General features: G+C 47.7%; 5 protein-coding genes across 6 annotated transcripts; 3 read left to right on the top strand and 2 right to left on the bottom strand.

Annotated features, from left to right (window-relative positions):
- The first annotated feature begins 778 nt into the window (after positions 1-778).
- LOC112893101 lies at positions 779-3885 on the top strand. Of its 2 annotated transcripts, none has more exons than XM_025960267.1 (4): positions 779-1048; positions 1266-1636; positions 2289-3412; positions 3512-3885. In XM_025960267.1, the coding sequence occupies exons 2-4, from the start codon at positions 1294-1296 to the stop codon at positions 3575-3577; spliced, it is 1533 nt and encodes a 510-aa protein (XP_025816052.1). In that variant the 5' UTR covers positions 779-1048; positions 1266-1293; the 3' UTR covers positions 3578-3885. The 2 variants fall into 2 exon arrangements, with proteins under 2 accessions (XP_025816052.1, XP_025816053.1); XM_025960268.1 differs by lacking the exon at positions 779-1048 and having other exon boundaries at positions 1280-1421; positions 1514-1636.
- A 53-nt stretch (positions 3886-3938) lies between these two features.
- On the bottom strand, positions 3939-6644 carry LOC112893103 (ribonuclease 2-like). Its single transcript, XM_025960271.1, has 9 exons — positions 6268-6644; positions 6060-6088; positions 5895-5968; positions 5669-5770; positions 5517-5520; positions 5291-5382; positions 4961-5122; positions 4420-4516; positions 3939-4322 (listed from the first exon to the last, which is right to left on the bottom strand). The coding sequence occupies exons 1-9, from the start codon at positions 6462-6464 to the stop codon at positions 4246-4248; spliced, it is 834 nt and encodes a 277-aa protein (XP_025816056.1). The 5' UTR covers positions 6465-6644; the 3' UTR covers positions 3939-4245.
- Positions 6645-6888: 244 nt separating this feature from the next.
- LOC112893102 (ribonuclease 2-like) lies at positions 6889-9891 on the bottom strand. The gene is made up of 9 exons (XM_025960270.1): positions 9401-9891; positions 9281-9309; positions 8644-8717; positions 8448-8549; positions 8331-8334; positions 8080-8171; positions 7830-7991; positions 7373-7463; positions 6889-7203 (listed from the first exon to the last, which is right to left on the bottom strand). Exons 1-9 carry the CDS (start codon positions 9811-9813, stop codon positions 7139-7141), a joined length of 1032 nt encoding a protein of 343 aa, XP_025816055.1. The 5' UTR covers positions 9814-9891; the 3' UTR covers positions 6889-7138.
- A 636-nt stretch (positions 9892-10527) lies between these two features.
- Positions 10528-12647, top strand: LOC112891415 (cytochrome P450 704C1-like). Its single transcript, XM_025958259.1, has 4 exons — positions 10528-11040; positions 11114-11779; positions 11866-12069; positions 12177-12647. Exons 1-4 carry the CDS (start codon positions 10528-10530, stop codon positions 12354-12356), a joined length of 1563 nt encoding a protein of 520 aa, XP_025814044.1. The 3' UTR covers positions 12357-12647.
- Positions 12648-13082: 435 nt separating this feature from the next.
- Positions 13083-15778, top strand: LOC112893958 (50S ribosomal protein L13). The gene is made up of 5 exons (XM_025961497.1): positions 13083-13219; positions 14161-14232; positions 14316-14482; positions 14569-14680; positions 15346-15778. Exons 1-5 carry the CDS (start codon positions 13181-13183, stop codon positions 15553-15555), a joined length of 600 nt encoding a protein of 199 aa, XP_025817282.1. The 5' UTR covers positions 13083-13180; the 3' UTR covers positions 15556-15778.
- The last annotated feature ends 924 nt before the right edge of the window (positions 15779-16702 follow it).

The raw sequence follows: 16702 nt of genomic DNA, 5'->3' as shown, positions 1-16702 counted from the left end.
AATTACAAAAATACCCTTTTTACTTGCACTTTAAATTTTCAAAAGCTTCACATAAACATACACAAGCTTTACACTAACAAGCACATACTTCACACTAAAAAATTATATGCCTAGCCTATAGGTACTTGAACTGTCACACGGTGGCGCGGGGCAGGGTACAGGGAGCGGAGGACGACGTCGCCTGCGGTTGCAGCGAGAGGAGGAGGCGCGGAGGTGCCTGCGGCTGACAGCAGTGGGAGGGAGGACTAGGAGCGCGCGGCCGGGGCGGGGTGGAGGCGCCGCAGTAGGGAACAGGGGCGGAGGCGGCGCCGGTGCGGACCCACGTAGGAGCTGGATGATGGCGGCGCGAGCAAGATGGCATGCGGGGGAGGCAGCGGCAGTGGAGGCAGCGGCGGGGCAGCCGGCGCAGGCGGTGATGGCGGCTAAGGCGAGGCGGCCACAGGCGCGGGGGCCGATGGTGGCACGGACGCCGAGGGCGAGGCGGTCTGCGGGGGTGAGGCAGCGGCGTGGAGAGGGGCGGCCTTAATCTGTGGAGACGGGCGGCACGGTGGAGAAGGGATAGGCGGAGGATAGGAGGGGCGTCGAATGGAAGAGGAGAAAAAAAGAAAAGGGGAGAGAAAAAGAAAAAAGAGAAAAAATAAAAAAGGAAAAAAAGAAAAAGTAAAAAGAAAATATAGGGAAGGATACTTTAGATATTTTACAACCTCATTCAATCCAACAAGTAAAGCCGTTTTACCAAAATTTTTTCAAAACAGGTTTTTCTTTGAAAAAAACTGCTCCACCGGATAAGCCGGAGCCGGAGCAGGAGCCGGGCTGCACCAAACGGCCTAAAGACACAAACCAGCACCTTCTTCTCCGCCCGCCCCCGGCCGCGTGGCCACCGTCGGACTCGCCGCCGGGATCTCCAGCATGCAAACCACTAATATCTCCTACGTGCTTGTACCTGGCGCCGTCCGTCTTCATATCCTGATCCCTCCCTTTACCGGTGTTTGATAGGCGTGGAGCAGAGATCCATCTGGACTCGGGATTGATTCCTTTCGCAGAGAAGGTAAGGAACCCTAACTTGTTCTTGTTCAGATGGATTTCCCCCCCTAGGAACGAGTATTTTCTTGTAGCTGCTGTTAATCAAACACTAATCCCCCACCCTGTAAGCTAGTGAAGCGCCTCCGTGGCTCAAGCGTCACACGAACACTGACTCTACGATTTTGCGGGTTCTGCCTCATAGTCCATTGCGTAGCATAATACTTTGCTTATTGTTACTTCAGATTCCAGGTGGCAAACTCCACTTTGGAGATGGTTCAGCTCTTTTTGCATGTGCCGAGAGAAGGTGGCAGTGTTAATACAGTTGCTGTGGAGGCGAGGAAATCTCTTCTTAACAATGTTGAATCCATAATCAAGTCAATTATCAAGTCAACAGGAAGGTACGAAGCTCGGTTGTGGCTGTGCAGCACTATCTCGTCGGTCCATTCTCTCAGTCACCATGACCAGCGGAACCTATTTCTCGATCTCTTAGAAATGAAGAATTCCAGGCAAGATGTTGCTGCCCGCTTGTTGCGGATGATTTTTGATAAGAAGCCCAAAATGGCCGGGTCTATTCTAGCAAAAAAAGGCCATATACTGGAGGAGTTCTTCCGAGGTAATTTCACATAGTTCTGTTTTTTCTTTCTTTTGATTGCTGCAGTACACCAGTTGCTCTATCCTAAACAAATTTGATAAAACTGTGTACAGAATATGTCCCTAACTCATTAGTTGCATAAAAACGGCTAAACTATCTGCTCAGCTTGTTCACACATTGTAACACAATTTGTGCTAGTTCTAAGGAATATGGCAGCGCCTTATCATGTTGTAAATCACATACTACTGTTTACCATACTTCAGTTTCTTTCTCATGTAAATGGGATAGCATAGTGTTATAGAAATTAGTAACACACTTCCATGTACTGAACGGAAATTGAAATGATGTTTCAGCCCACCTATTTTTAATTATCTTTAGGTATATCTCAGGATGTGGTGTAGCTCTTGGCCTTATCATCAAACTTCTTCCAATTACTCAGATATAACTATTATATCAAGTCCCAGCAAAATCAATAGGGTATCCAGAAAACGCTTCAGTCAAAGGGAAGCTTTGTGCCCCTTTGTCCTGGCCACTTAAATAGCCCCTTTGTCAAGTAAAAGCAAATAATTGTGATATTTTTTGCCCTGCTGAACTGTTGCCATGTAGAAAGAATTGGTACAGATTTTAGTTGGAACTGTTTTCATTGCTTACATTCCCTCTTTTAAATCTGCAGGAAACCCGAAGCGGATAATACAGTGGTTTGGTCATTTTGCTGTTACTGGTGAATCCACACATAAGAAGGGTGCAAAGGCACTTTCTCAGTTTGCATTTGTAAATCGTGACATGTGCTGGGAAGAACTTGAGTGGAAAGGAAAGCATGGGCAGTCTCCTGCTGTTGTTGCTACTAAGCCTCACTATTTTCATGATCTTGATGTTCTCCAGACAGTGGAAAATTTCCTGGAGTATGTCCCCGACTTCTGGTCTTCAGATGAGCTTGCTGATTCTATTAAAGATGGTGAAATACTGCAAATTGATGCAGGTTATTTTGTAGATCAATTTTTGTACTTGATGTACGAGGACAATTCCAAAGATGCATGGCATGTGGTTGAAGATTTTTTGATAGACGAGCAGTTTTCCTCTCTTTCCCAACATCTTCTTATTCATCTAGATGAGCAAAGGCTTCTTGATTTCTTAAAATCGTTAGGCAAGCTCATCAGTCCTACTTCGCAATGCAAGGAATTGGCATTTCCATGCTGTTGGCTTGAGGTTCTTTTGTCAGGACATTGTGATCGCATATCTCTTGATGATCTTGTCTTATTGAACTGTGTCATTGCCAAGGGTAGACAACTTTGGCGGCTCATGAATGACGAAGAACAGCAGGAAGAACAGGAACAAATGGAAGAGATCCTGAAGGGCGTAAATCATTTGACTGTTGCTGATCATTTTGCTCTCATGAAGGAACTAGTGGAGAGAGAATTTCCTGATGCACTTAAGTGGATAAGCATTCAGTCCTGGGTCATCTTCTGTGTTTTGTCTAAAGAATGCAGATCAGGAGATTCTTGTGAATCTTTGTTCTCTCATAACAAAATAGAGTTTCGCAAGGCTGACGATTACTCATTGGTTCAGAACGATGGGTGCTCAATTTCACAGCTACCGGATACTGATGATGTGGATCTTGCTGGAAGTAGTCAGAAAAGGAGAAAGAGGAATAGGAGGAAAAAGCGGCATAGATATGATTCTGATGATGACAAGCTTGACGAACTGCTTGAACTTGGATCTTCCAAAGGAAAGAACTATGTTGAATCACGAGGAAGCTGGCACCTTTCAACTGATGGTTTCTCAGCTTCTTGGGACATTGTATGTTACATTCTTTTTGCTGAATACTGTAGTCATTGAATCAATCAATCTTCTTAACTTCTATTCTGTACATTTATGGTTGCCATCGTATTCCTGCAGGCGGACATACCGGATCACCTTTCTACATGTTATTTGAAGATCTGGGTAAAGTGGGCTTGCTTTTGATGATTCTCATCACAGCATGTGTAGTCTGGCAATCCTGTTACCTTTCAGGCGACAACATCTTGAAGCATGGAGCCTGTATATGCTTGCATATTTCTACATCAAATCTGCAATCTTTTGGTGATGAATTATGAGGGTAAGTGTTAACTTCATGTACTTCATCTCCTATGCAGAGGGTTGGAGTTCTGTATTATCATAGACATGGCAGCCGGACAGGCGTCAAACTATTCGTTATATGCTGCCAGCGAGAGAACATAAACGTGACTGCATAGTTCTGAGTTTCTTCATCTCTCGTCACTTGAAAATTCCTAGCTCACGGTACAATTTTGAGTTTACAAATTGGCAATTCGTATGACATAGAGCGTTGAAAGCAACACGAATATTTTAAACCTTGCACCTTTAGAAATAATGGCAACAAGGCTACCGTCCAGCTATAGAATGTGTATATACATTGATCCGACCTTCAAAGATACGTAAAACCTGTAAATTTCAATTCGCATGGATGTAAAAGAGTAAAGGTCTCCTTCAAGTGTACAAATAATTGATTCTCAGACATCAATTTCTCTGGATGTGCTCAGGAGACCACCTTCTGCTATCATAATTGCAGTCCATGGCCCTGAAGACATTTGTTTCGTCACAGCCATGGATTGCTCTGCTGCAACAACTACATCTTAGGCTGTATAAATTGCTGCAGACACCTCAAAGTCGTCGAACTGTGTCATGATCTCTCCAGTTGAATTGGCGAGCACTACAATCACGCCAAGACAGCAGGATTAGCATATACACCAACACAGTTTGAGCTGCAACTAAAGCAAGCTTTAGAATTTTTTTTTGAGCCAACTCACCAAGGGGATCATATTTTGGCAGTTTGATGTACTGTGGGCAGTGCTTTGTTCTTGACACACTTCCATTCGTCAAAGAAGTAGTAAGGCAATCACGAGGCTGGAAACATAAATTGAGATGAGCATCGTCGTGCAATATGCGCCATTTGAAATTTGGAAATTAATATATGTATCCAGCTTGGGGTGGGTGGGTGGGGACAAAACTGTTGAGAGTTCCGACATAATAAAATGTAACAAAACATGGCACAAAACATTGATATGATGCAGATGATCATGTCCTCTGATTTTAGATGGTGGTTCTATTGTTAACAAGTTCTGTAATCAAAGGATTCAGAGCAGCCGTTGGGGTTATATGCTAGGTTGTAACAACCTTGAGAAACGCTTCAAATTTTAGCAAACGAGACTTTCGCTCCAGTAGGAACAATGTTTTAAAAAATGTGTTGGTGGTAATCTATCTACACTACAGTCAATGGTTATACTGATGACCGTAATATTTCGTAGCAACAAATTCTAGGGAGATATTAATTGGGAAATGGGAACTCACCTTCAGTTCTTTGTCGAAGCATAACCTGAGTTCTTCAACAGAGCCCCTCTTGCAAACAATTTGTGGTGACCCCCCAAAAGCATGTTTGATGGTATCGATGACTTCACTCAGTGCGTATTCCTTACCATTTGAAATCTGTATACCTCCACTTGACAGCATTTCCTGCAACCGTGATCCAAATTTATAGTAGAGAATGGCCAAAATCCTTTGCAACATTTGCAATAAAAGTTACTTTGCCAAAGCCATGCTGGGAACACAAAGATGCTTTGGCCTACCAAAGACACCAATGTTGTTGTATGACTAATCTGCATACGAGATCTGGGTACTAACCGTAACGTTATATTTGAAGTAGAGGTCAAGGGCAATGGTGAAATATTGTAATTCGTCCTGAACCACAGGGGCAGAGCAGGTTCCATGCTTCTCTGAAAAAAGAAACATCATGTTAGGGTTATCCAGCTATGCAATTATCACAAACATCTGACAAATCAGAGCATAATGTGAGACGCGACTCTGCAAAACAAAAGTTTGTATCACAAGGCCTAGAAAAGAACATTACCCCACTGAAGATAAGCAACAGATGAATCGAGCAGAAAATGCCATCGCGCCAGACAACATGCAAAGGAAACAGCACAAAGGTTGAGCTAAGGCATATTTTCGGAGTTCAGTAGCACAACAGATGGGTCAGTTCTGAATTCGGATGATGCACACCTCGTGAGCCCAGAAGGGCCCCTTGCCGCTGAAGCAAGTGGAAGAGGAGGAGCAGTACAAGGACGGCCAGTACTTGTCAAGCATATCCTTCAGTGGCAATATCTGCACGAGATGATGGGAGCAGACTATCAATTAGCACGGTCAGTGAGAGCTTCCCCACAGGACCCTAACGCAACCAAAGGATTAAACGGAAGCTGCTACGCTCTGCAGCCAATCAAGCACGCACCTTGTCCATCTCGAACTGGGTGCGGCGGCAGCACGCCGGCCATGTCCCATCGTCATAGTCCGGCCACAGACCATCTGCTCCAGCAACAGTTGCAAAATTCAGAGCAAATTGATGAGGAATTCACCTGAGAAGCAACCAAATCAAACGGATGGAGCAAACACTTACGGATCGTGAACCACTGGAGCGGCTCCGAGCTGCAAGCGGAGCAGGAGAAAGAAAAAGGATCGCGTGAGGTCTCGCATCATCCGAAACGAAATAGCAAAAACTAATCTACGGGGGAACTTCCGGCGGATGGAGGAGAGGATGCGATTGCGGATGTGGGGTGAGCGGAGCCGCTGGTAGCGGTGGTAGCGCGGCGGCGCGGGGCACGTACCGGCAGCACCCGTTGCTGGCGCAGCAGTGGCGGGTGGAGGCGCAGATGGTGCCGGGCCACTGCAGGGAGAGCGCAAAATAGTCGAACTCGCGCTGCGGCTTGCGGCCCAGCGGCGCGCGCGCGGAGACGGGGCCCAGGCCGGCGGCCACCAGCGCCCAGACCACAAGCACGCACGCAACCTTCCTCGTCGTCGCCATCGCCTCCCTCTCCTCCTCTTCCTCTCTCTCTCTCCCGGGGGCAGCGGCGGGGGCGGTTAGCGCCGGCTGCTGCTCAGTACCCAACTCTGCGCGGCGACGAGGCCAGATGGGACGCTATCAATGGCGCGTGTAGGGCCAGCCGTCTCACTGGCAAGCGGGCCCGCGCCGCCAAGTCAGGGACCACCCAAGATCCAGAATAATTCCAGAATATTTGGCCTACAGCACATGGTTCGGGATATCCTTTGCCATCAAAAGGCATCTGCATCACCAGTAGCCGATAGCAAAGATCAACTAATCCAAAGCAGTTTTCCACACAAAAATAAGTACATAAAACAACTCGCAAGCAAAGATGTCCTTTTTTAGATAAAGCGCAAGCAAAGCTGTCGACGCGTCTTGTTATGAGTCCACGATTTGAGATCAAGAATAACACGCAAATGGCACAGACTTTTCGTGGAGAAAACGTCTGGGACTCTCTGAAGATGAGGAACAATTCAGATTTCAGATACATTCACATCACATTCCCAGATCTCAATGGCCTGTCATACGGGATCATGAAAGAATTACACAGAACCAACAGGGCAGGCGGTTTCTTTACACATCGTGGCATCGCTCTCTGTACTTTGTTCAACACGGTACCCGTCGGAACTCAGAGTCCTTCAGGGCCTGAACTCTAATCAGCCGTAGGCGTGTAGCTCGCCAATGGCTTGGTCACTGATCCCCTCCGTAGCATTGGCCAGCACTGCAACCACAAACCCACAGAGTTCAGTTACTAGTCCAGCAGCAAGCAGCCAGTCGCCAGGCAAAAACGATTGAAAATTTGGGGTGAAAAAAATTATTTTCTCTGTGTGTTCTGCACCGGTTTCAGGCAACGGCAGCAGCAGGGGTTACGGCATGGAACGAGAGCTCACCGGATGGTTTGTACGACGGGAAAGTGACGTAGCGAGGGCATTGGCTTCTGCTGTTCGGTGCCTTGTCAGTCTCGAACGTGCAATCACGAGGCTGCCATCCAAGAGATGCAAGTTAAGTGAGCATCAAACAGTAGTAGAAGCTGGGGCATTCATACGTCTACCTCAAAACTTATGTTTCTGTTTCTTCTTAGTTATGATGACCCTTTGTTAATTAGCAGTATTGCTCCAAGTAAAGTTAAAGCCTGACCAAAAGTTCATTTCTTCTCTTACTACTATGGCGGCAGTTTAGAATCGTGCTTCAAATGACTTGACTTAAATTCAGAGAATTGTATGCAAGGACAAGCATTTCCGAGAAACATCGGCTAATGTTGGAACAGCTCCCTTTCATGTACCATCTCAAAAAAAGGGAAGGAAAAACAGCCTTTAACGTAGCTACGACTGAACAGAAACTGCCTACCTGATAATCCTTGTGGAAGCAGAGCCTAAGTTCTTGAACCGAGCCATTCTTACAAACAAGTGAGGGCATTGCTCCGAATGCATACTCAATGACAGCAACAATATGTCCAACGGCGTATTTTCTGCCACTTGCAGGTCGGATGTGTGCTTTTCTCAGGGCTTTCTGTGAGATAAGAGCAAGAACTATAGTAAGACATGCAGGCAAAATGTTACAATCTCACATGGCATTGCTGAGATGAAAGATGACTAACCGTAACATTGTATTTGCTGTAGAGATAAAGTGCAGTGGAGAAGTAGTCATATTCATCCTGTATTTCAGGATAAGCACATGTACCATGAGTTTCTGCCAAAAGGAGAGAAAACAGAGTAGAAAGTAAGAAACAGATCTTCAATGACACTACATCATCTTCAACATAACGAGACATAACCAGACTACTTAATGAAATTAAGAAGTAATTGAATGCAGCAGTTTGTGTGCCAACAATTCCGGAAAATTGCATACCCCACTGGAGAAGATCCGGCAAACCATCAGCACATGCACACAAACAAAAGAAACAACTTCATCAGTACTCAGCATATGAATTGTTCCCCATAATCAAATCTCAGAAACTCCAATCACCTCATGCACCCAAAATGGCCCCCTTCCACCAAAGCAAGTCGAAGAAGAGCCGCAGTACAAGGATGGCCAGTACTTCTCTAGTATCGGCATCAACATTAAGATCTGTGGCAAAGCAAATCAAGCAAACTGACATGACAAACTTGGAATAGTTCAGATACAGACATTTTGTTCTGAAAAAGATTTGCAGAGCCAGCACCTTATTGATGTTGAATCTGGTGGGTCTACAGCATGATGGCCATCCCCCATAGTTATACTGTGGCCACAGACCATCTGTTCAAACAAAATAACGATAATGAAATGGCAGCACTACTTGGATGCAATTGTCTTAGCCTAAATATTAATTTGGTGCCGATGTGCAACCGCAATGTATACACATGTTTTTTGGTTGCAACGGTATCTATCATCATCACATGCATTCCGGTGCCAAAAAGTTCAGCAGCTGTTTATGTCAGATCGAAGCCGTCCATCGAGCCACATCCAACGGTTAGGAAATATCAGAGAAAAAAGTATCAAGTACTTACCTTCCAATCACCGGAACATGCCTCTTTCTCTTTTCATTTAAAGTACACAAGATATTTTTTGTACTCCTGACTCCTGACTCAAGACCGATATGAATTGAGAAGTTTGAAAAAAAATCATCTATAATTCACATATCTAAATCAAATCAGCTGATGGAGAATCTAATCATTATTGCTTTTCTCTTCAGCATCTCGAATCAAACTACTACTCGTAGTAAACAATGCTTCCAGTGCCGTGGCAAAAAAAAAATCACGAGATATACGTGCAGCATCCAAATGGGGAAGAAAAATTTCTAGTGGTTCGCGTGGACTTACGAATTGTGAACCACTTGAGAGGCTTCGATCTGCAGAAGATGTCAGGGAAAACCAAATGAGCTCGCTTAATCGAGTTACAGCGGCGACAATGCGAGCAATGGAGGGCAAGCGAAATGGTACCGGCAGCAGCCATTGGTCTCGCAGCAGTTGCTGGTCTGGCGGCAGATGGTGCCCGGCCACTGCAGCGCCAGCACGTAGTAGTCGAACTCCGCCCACCGCCGCTTCCTGCCGCCACCCGCCGCCGGCGACGACGACGACGACGCCGAGGCGGACGGCGCCAGCAGCGCGCCGGGGAGCAGCACGACGAGGCAGAGGAGCGAGAGCGGGAGGAGCAAGCGCTTCTTCCTCCCGCGCCGGTGCCGCCGCGTCTCCATCACCCCGCGGCCGCCGTAGCTTCCCGAACGAATTGAAACTTCAGGGGCTCGCGGCGCGTGTCCGGATCTGCCTATGTGTACTGCAACCAATCCATCAACTGCTGCAAGATCGCGACTTGAGATGGTGGGGATGGATGGATCGAGTAGCTTGGAGAACATGCCACAGATATTAGCAAAGAGATTACGGGGTCGATTAGTTTAATGTAATCTCGCATCGGTTAAATCCTCCGCGGGAAGATTAGTTTTTGCTTGCGTATCCGATGGCTTGCTGTGTTCGTGAAGCAAACGCGCACGACAGCTACGAGCACCCATCTGCTGGGTTTCAGTTTCCTTTTGCCTCTCTCCATGGAGAGGATGCAAACGTTGGAACTGCATACTTGCATAGCCAAGTTATACCATACCAGTGGCAGCAAGCCACGGACATTGACTGAATAATTCTTTTTTTTATGTATGAGAATAAACCAGTATCTAGTTTAATTCAAACTGATTTCGAGAAAACGATAAAGAACGGAAGCGCAAGTTGGCGCCTGCCTTTGTGGCCCGCCTCGTAACTAGAAAGAAATTGGCCCAAAGGCAGGCGGGCAGACAAAAAGCCCAAGAACAAAAGAAATGGCCCAGTGAGCAGTGAGGTTTTGTTTGGACAGAGGTTGGTTAATCCCTCGTGTTGATAGGCAAATTAGTGAGTAGTTTTATCAGCGTTCCGTTCTTCAACGCCCGGTCGTCTCTTTTTTCACATTGCTTGACCCCACTTGCCAGCGAGGCTCGGAGCAGGTGTCCTGAACGTGACACGGACAATCTGTCGTAGCTGTCGCAAAGTACAAGTTGCTACCATCGTTGCCACCAGCCATAGGCCTGCTAGCCACACTCAGCTCCATGGACATAGACTACCACACGACGACGGCGGCCTGGGCCGTCGCCGGGCTCGCTCTGCTGGCGACCTGCTGGTACCTGGCCGCCGCGCGCCGCGGGTCCCGGCGGTACCCGCCCGTGGCGGGCACGGTGTTCCACAAGCTCTACCACTTCCGGCGCCTGCACGACTACCTCGCCGACCTGTCCCGCCGCCGCAGGACCTTCCGCCTGCTCGCGCCCGGCCGGCGGCGGCTGGTGTACACGTGCGACCCGGCGGTGGTGGAGCACATCCTCCGGACCAACTTCGCCAGCTACGGCAAGGGCACGTTCAACCACGACAGCACGCGGGACCTGCTCGGGGACGGCATCTTCGCCGTGGACGGCGCCATGTGGAGGCAGCAGCGGGCGATCGCCGCCCACGAGTTCTCCACGAGGGCCATGCGCGAGTTCAGCGGCGCCGTCTTCAGGAAGAACGCCGCCAAGCTCGCGGCCGTCGTGTTCGGCAACGCCGCGTCGAAGCGACCCATGGAATTCCAGGCAAGCCGTTTGCATTCACTCGACCGCTGAATCCGATAATATACCGTGATCTTGAATTTGTCCGCGTGTTCAGGGCCTGTTGCAGAAAGCGGCGATGGATTCCATCTTCGCCGTCACCTTCGGCTCGGAGCTCAACACACTGGGCGCATCAGGTCCGGACGGCGGCGACGACGAGGCGAGCCGATTCGCGGCGGCGGTGGACGACGCGAGCGAGTTCACCCTGCTCCGCTACGTCAACCCGTTCTGGAAGGCGATGAGGCTCCTCAACGTCGGCCCCGAGGCGGCGCTCCGGGAACGGGTCAAGGTCGTCGACGAGTTCGTGTACAGGCGCATCCGCGCCCGGTCCGAGGAGCTCCAGGCGTCGCAGCAGCCGGACCTGACCACGACGAGGCGGGACATGCTGTCCAGGTTCATGGAAGCGGCCAGTACCGCTACCGACGATGGCTCTGCGGGGACGACGGTGGACTACAAGTACCTGAGGGACATCGTCCTGAACATCCTGATAGCCGGCAAGGACACGACCGTGGAGGCGCTCGCGTGGTTCTTCTACATGGCGTGCAAGCACCCGCGGGTGCAGGAGAGGGTCTTCCAGGAGGCCGGAGAGGCCACCCTCGCCGGCGAGGCCGCCGTGCCCGTGGACGAGTTCGCGCGGCGCCTCACCGACGAGGCGCTGAGCCGGATGCACTACCTGCACGCCGCCCTGACGGAGACGCTCAGGCTCTACCCCGCCCTTCCCTTGGTGCGTACGTAATCATCAGTTGAATTCCTAGTGCAGAAATGGATTGGCTTGGGTATCTCTATCTGATCTTGACACTGAGGATTCAGAACAACAAGGAATGCTTCTCGGACGATGTTCTGCCGGACGGGTTCAGCGTCGGCAAGGGGGACATCGTCTTCTACGTGCCTTACGCCATGGGCCGGATGGAGTACCTGTGGGGGGAGGACGCCGAGGCCTTCCGCCCCGAGCGCTGGCTCGACGACAACGGCGAGTTCCAGCAGGAGAGCCCGTTCAAGTTCACAGCTTTTCAGGTAACCCCACTGCCACAGTGACAGTATCTCTAGTTCTCTACTGACATTTACAGATTGCAGCAGCGACGCGATGATGCCGCCCTGACGCTTGGTCGATCCGATCGCAGGCCGGCCCGAGGATATGCTTGGGGAAGGAGTTCGCGTACAGGCAGATGAAGGTGCTGGCGGCCGTGCTGCTCCGCTTCTTCGTGTTCAAGCTGCGGGACGAGGCGGCCAGCGTCAGCTACAGGGCCGCGATCACGCTACTCATTGAAGACGGCCTCCATCTGACGGCGACGCCACGATGAGCAACAGTTTAGCCATGTGCGCGTCTTCGGCTTCGCAACTACTCCGTAGTGGAGTAGTGCTGACGAGAGCACCGGTAGTGGAAGCTTCATCGTGTGTCGTTGTCGTGGTGACACTGATGCCGCCGTGTCTGTTGCGAGGGGCGCGTGCAGTGACACATGATGGGGATGCCTCACCGGAACAATTTAGGTCTCAGGACTGTCCAGTAGCTAATTATGGAGTACTACATGGATACAAATAGATGTACTGTTTCTCAAATCACTGTAGTCAGAGATTTTAAACCCTAAGAATAATTGAAGCAGAGAAATGATTTTTTTAATTATGATTGTTAAATATTGCCTCTTATGATTGTTACATTTATGGCCGGAGGGATAGCATAAATTGTTAAACTTTCGTGTACTGACATTATATACTATAAACAAAATAACCTCCATTTCCATTATTTCAGATAGATTTTTCAAATAAAATTAATGAATTCCTTTTATTATTATCCAAAAAGAACAGAAATCGAGAAAGGTAAGAAGAAAAAAACAGTTTGCAACGCAATTTCTTCTGGCCCAATTGGGTGGATGCCGAAGGAAATATGCGCATGTGGCCCAAAGGTTGGTCAAATTTTGGGCTTTGACAACACAGGGAGATATCTTCCTTAATTGGGCCAACTGGCCCAAGTCGTGTGCGTGTCTGCTCCATCAACTGGCCCAAGGCTGAATCGCCTCTGCCACCGAGAGCGGGGGGCGCTCACACACAAGCGGACGCCGTCCTCTGATCTCTGCTTCCGCCGCCGCCACCGCCGCCGCCTCCTCTTCCGGCCACCCTTCCACTTAACATGGCTGCGGTGCCGCCGGCGTTCACCGGTAACCTGAAGGTGAGCTCATCTTCGTCCTCTTTTCCTCTCATGGCACTCTAATTTCAAGAGATACACGCTCCCACACGCGCACACATTTCGCCCTCGCCCGGTGCTAAAACCTAGCGGGTTCATGCTTGACACCGGCGGCGGCGCGGCCGCGGCGTGTGACACCTTCCGGGCTTTCTCGTGGTGCGCGGAAGGTTGGGACTTGGGACTCGAGGGTGTTCGTGGCGCATCTTGAGGGAGTATGGCGTGTACCAGAGCGAGGTTTGTGCGATTCGTCCTCGGCAAGGGACGCTGTCAGGGAGACTGATCCTCAAGAGCGTTTGACACCGGGGTCTGACCGTTTGGGGGCGTTCTGTATGAATCATGGATAAACTTGGATTGTGAATCATCTGGATTTTGATCGGACATGCTTTTATGTGACTGAAATTTATATAGATTAGTGTTACATTTTTCTTTTCTTACCACTGTATGCGGGGTTGTGAAGTTCTGGCCTTGTTACTTGTGTCGATAAGCTTTGGTTCACTGGGAGATGAAATGCGATGCTGATGACACTGGTTAGATTTATGCATACTAAGTGCCTTTGCTAGTAAGTGTGCTCATCCTGCCTGAATTCGTAGAACATATTAATATGGCACACGTGATGGCACCTCCTTGTGATCATTTCGGTATTGTGCTAACAAATTGCATATGATTGTTGATGACGGTGTGGTTATGTAGCTTCATGTATCATTGAGTGAAAGAAGCTGCATTTCTGTTTCTTTCATTAACCTGTAGAAAAGGGAAGAATTATGCAAATAGGATCCTCAAATAACTATGCAGTACAACTCTGTTTCCGGATCCACCATGTAGTTTTGGTTCCCTAACTCTGAACTACCTTAATGTAGTTTTTGAACCTATACTGCCAAAATGTCAAGTACTAGCAGTGACAAATGCTTCCTTTTTGAACCGTGCAGAAAGCACTTGCAGGTTTAAGGAGAATCAATTTAGATGGGCTGCGTTGGCGTGTATTTGACGCAAAGGGCCAGGTTGGGATTCTTTCCCTTGTTTCATCTGCAAGGAACTCATCGGAAAAAAAGTTATGTGGTATGTTGCTTTGTCTCTGTGGTAGGTGCTGGGACGGTTGGCATCCCAAATAGCTGTTGTGCTACAAGGCAAGGATAAACCAACTTATGCACCACATGTGGAAAATGGAGACATGTGCATTGTGCTTAATGCCAAGGATATCAGTGTTACAGGAAGAAAAATGACCGATAAGATTTACTACTGGCACACAGGGTTAGTAAGTCCCAGCAAGATTGTCCAATACATTGTATTTGAGATATTATTAAGTTTCTCTTGTTATGTGCTTTCCTCCTGAACAGGTATATTGGCCATCTAAAGGAAAGAAGACTCAAGGACCAGATGGAAAAAGACCCAACTGAGGTGATCCGCAAAGCTGTCCTGCGCATGCTTCCCCGCAACAGGCTGCGTGATGTAAGTGAAACTATGTTTCTCTTTTATTCTCTAATCGATAAGACATGAACTCATTTGTTTCTCTGAATAATCACTTATGTTATTTCTAGCATTATTTCTGTTGTTTAAAGTCACAATGATTATTTTTATCTTGCATTTGTGAACGATTTTGCCCCCTTTAGTATTGTTGCTACATATTTTTTTATGCTGTTTCCTGTCTCACTGGGTTTCTTCTCTAGCGGTCTAGCCTACCCCTGTTTGCTTGGACTCCTGCTGTAGAGATTGCAGGCTTTATCTTCTTGAATCAATGACTGCTAGAGGGAGGTCTATTTGTCTGTATGCTATAGCTCCTGGATTATTAAATCTGTGCGCTGCATTTTCGAAGCTAGCTGATCAGAAATTGTTAATGCTGTGTTGTAACCAGTGGTAAATAAAATAGTGTTATTAACTGGATCTGTTGGAAATCAAATTTGGTATTTGATATTATCCAGTCATTTTTTGTTCTTGGTGCTGTTACAAGTGGCTGAGATTTCACATGAAGTTGTTGTATTGTGTACTGATGGAATGTTTCATGACATTGTAAATTTGTAACTTTGAGTAAGCATGCCTCTTTTCTTCTCACGCTGGTATAACCAATGTGCTTCTTATGGTATTGATGTTCAACATATGTTATTCTGATCATTCAGGACAGGGATCGCAAGCTGAGGATATTTTCTGGAAATGAGCATCCATTCCATGACCGCCCCCTTGAACCGTTTGTGATGCCACCCCGGCAAGTACGCGAGATGCGCCCTCGTGCAAGGCGTGCATTGATAAGGGCCCAGAAAAAAGAGCAGGCAAACAGAGCCAAGGAGGAAGAAGATGCTAAGAATGCCAAAGCTGAGGTCACTGCATAGGCACATTCTGATGTGTACTTGCATTCTACAGATCTACCCTATGATGTTTTCAGAGTATCTTTGTTTCTTTGACATGTAGCCTGTCGAGCCGAACAGGCACTAGAACCTTAGGAACTTGCAAAACACATTCTGAATTTCTTTTGTATTTTATTACAGCATGTATCTCAAAACTTGTCTGGAGGCTCAGTTGCTTTCTCTAGTGAATAAGGCCGTCTTCTGCTTTGTTCGACTTCTGCTATCAGAATTCTGAAGTCCAAGAAAATGTGTCAGGGAACAAATTTACTTGCATGAGTGAAGTATACCATGTTGGCATGTTGTAAGATTTGCATTTACACCGACATTCATATCTGGAACGAAGCGGATCAGTCCACCATATTGATGGACTACTACTGGAAAACTTGTACTCAAAGATTTCAGAGCGATCAAATTTTTTTAAAAAAGGGATAAAAAAAACTAAAATTCGAAAAAGGGGTGGCCGTTGGGAAAATTTAGAGAAATGGGTGCTTCCCGCCCGCTGAACGGGCGGGACGCGTGGGGCCCGGGACATCCCGCCCACCCAGAGGGCGGGATGTCACCCGAGGGCCTCTTCGCAAATAAATTATTTGCGAAGAGGTCCCTGGGAGGGCATCCCGCCCAACCAAAGGGCGGGATGTCCCGGGCCCCACGCGTCCCGCCCGTTTAGCGGGCGGGAGGCATCCCGCCCTTTGGTCGGGCGGGAGGTCCCCCCACCGGCTATTTAAGCCCCAACCTGCCCCAAAAATGCCATTTTATCCAGCAAAAATCAGAAAAAAGAGAAAAAGAGAGAAGAGGAAGAGAGAAGAGGAAGCGGCGAAGCCCTGTCCACGCGTCGATTTTGAGGTATATTCTCGTTCTAGCCATATAAGTACTTGAAAATAACTATAATTTAGGAAATATTTGTTATAGTAGTTATGTTTTGAATAGTTTTAGTATTTTCATTTGTTTTTAGTATAATTTATAATCTGAATAGTTTAGAATCTGTAAAATATAATCTGAGAGTCGCTGAAATTTAGGATCGTCGTTCCTTGTGTATTAATATGTAGTATAACTAGTTTATTAATGATTGACAGATATGTCTTCCGAGAAGGGTATTTTCAGTATATATTACGGAGAAGGAAATGTGATTTAT

This window comes from Panicum hallii, chromosome 5, assembly GCF_002211085.1.
Source record: "Panicum hallii strain FIL2 chromosome 5, PHallii_v3.1, whole genome shotgun sequence".
Lineage (NCBI taxonomy): Eukaryota > Viridiplantae > Streptophyta > Magnoliopsida > Poales > Poaceae > Panicum > Panicum hallii.
The sequence above is the reverse complement of the archived record's forward strand: the minus strand, read 5'-3'. Positions and strand labels throughout refer to the sequence as shown.

Excerpts from the sequence above, each read along its gene's own strand:
- LOC112893101 (XM_025960267.1), top strand. The coding sequence starts at position 1,294 with ATGGTTCAGCTCTTTTTGCATGTGCCGAGAGAAGGTGGCAGTGTTAAT. Across the intron at positions 1,637-2,288 it reads ACTGGAGGAGTTCTTCCGAG|GAAACCCGAAGCGGATAATA; the intron begins GTAATTTCACAT and ends TTAAATCTGCAG. Across the intron at positions 3,413-3,511 it reads TCTCAGCTTCTTGGGACATT|GCGGACATACCGGATCACCT; the intron begins GTATGTTACATT and ends GTATTCCTGCAG.
- LOC112893103 (XM_025960271.1), bottom strand. The coding sequence starts at position 6,464 with ATGGCGACGACGAGGAAGGTTGCGTGCGTGCTTGTGGTCTGGGCGCTG. Across the intron at positions 5,771-5,894 it reads CCCAGTTCGAGATGGACAAG|ATATTGCCACTGAAGGATAT; the intron begins GTGCGTGCTTGA and ends CATCTCGTGCAG. Across the intron at positions 5,123-5,290 it reads ACTTCAAATATAACGTTACG|GAAATGCTGTCAAGTGGAGG; the intron begins GTTAGTACCCAG and ends TCACGGTTGCAG.
- LOC112893102 (XM_025960270.1), bottom strand. The coding sequence starts at position 9,813 with ATGTTCTCCAAGCTACTCGATCCATCCATCCCCACCATCTCAAGTCGC. Across the intron at positions 8,550-8,643 it reads CCAGATTCAACATCAATAAG|ATCTTAATGTTGATGCCGAT; the intron begins GTGCTGGCTCTG and ends GCTTTGCCACAG. Across the intron at positions 7,464-7,829 it reads GCTTCCACAAGGATTATCAG|CCTCGTGATTGCACGTTCGA; the intron begins GTAGGCAGTTTC and ends CTTGGATGGCAG.
- LOC112891415 (XM_025958259.1), top strand. The coding sequence starts at position 10,528 with ATGGACATAGACTACCACACGACGACGGCGGCCTGGGCCGTCGCCGGG. Across the intron at positions 11,780-11,865 it reads TCTACCCCGCCCTTCCCTTG|AACAACAAGGAATGCTTCTC; the intron begins GTGCGTACGTAA and ends CTGAGGATTCAG. Across the intron at positions 12,070-12,176 it reads TCAAGTTCACAGCTTTTCAG|GCCGGCCCGAGGATATGCTT; the intron begins GTAACCCCACTG and ends ATCCGATCGCAG.
- LOC112893958 (XM_025961497.1), top strand. The coding sequence starts at position 13,181 with ATGGCTGCGGTGCCGCCGGCGTTCACCGGTAACCTGAAG. Across the intron at positions 13,220-14,160 it reads CGTTCACCGGTAACCTGAAG|AAAGCACTTGCAGGTTTAAG; the intron begins GTGAGCTCATCT and ends TGAACCGTGCAG. Across the intron at positions 14,681-15,345 it reads CCCGCAACAGGCTGCGTGAT|GACAGGGATCGCAAGCTGAG; the intron begins GTAAGTGAAACT and ends CTGATCATTCAG.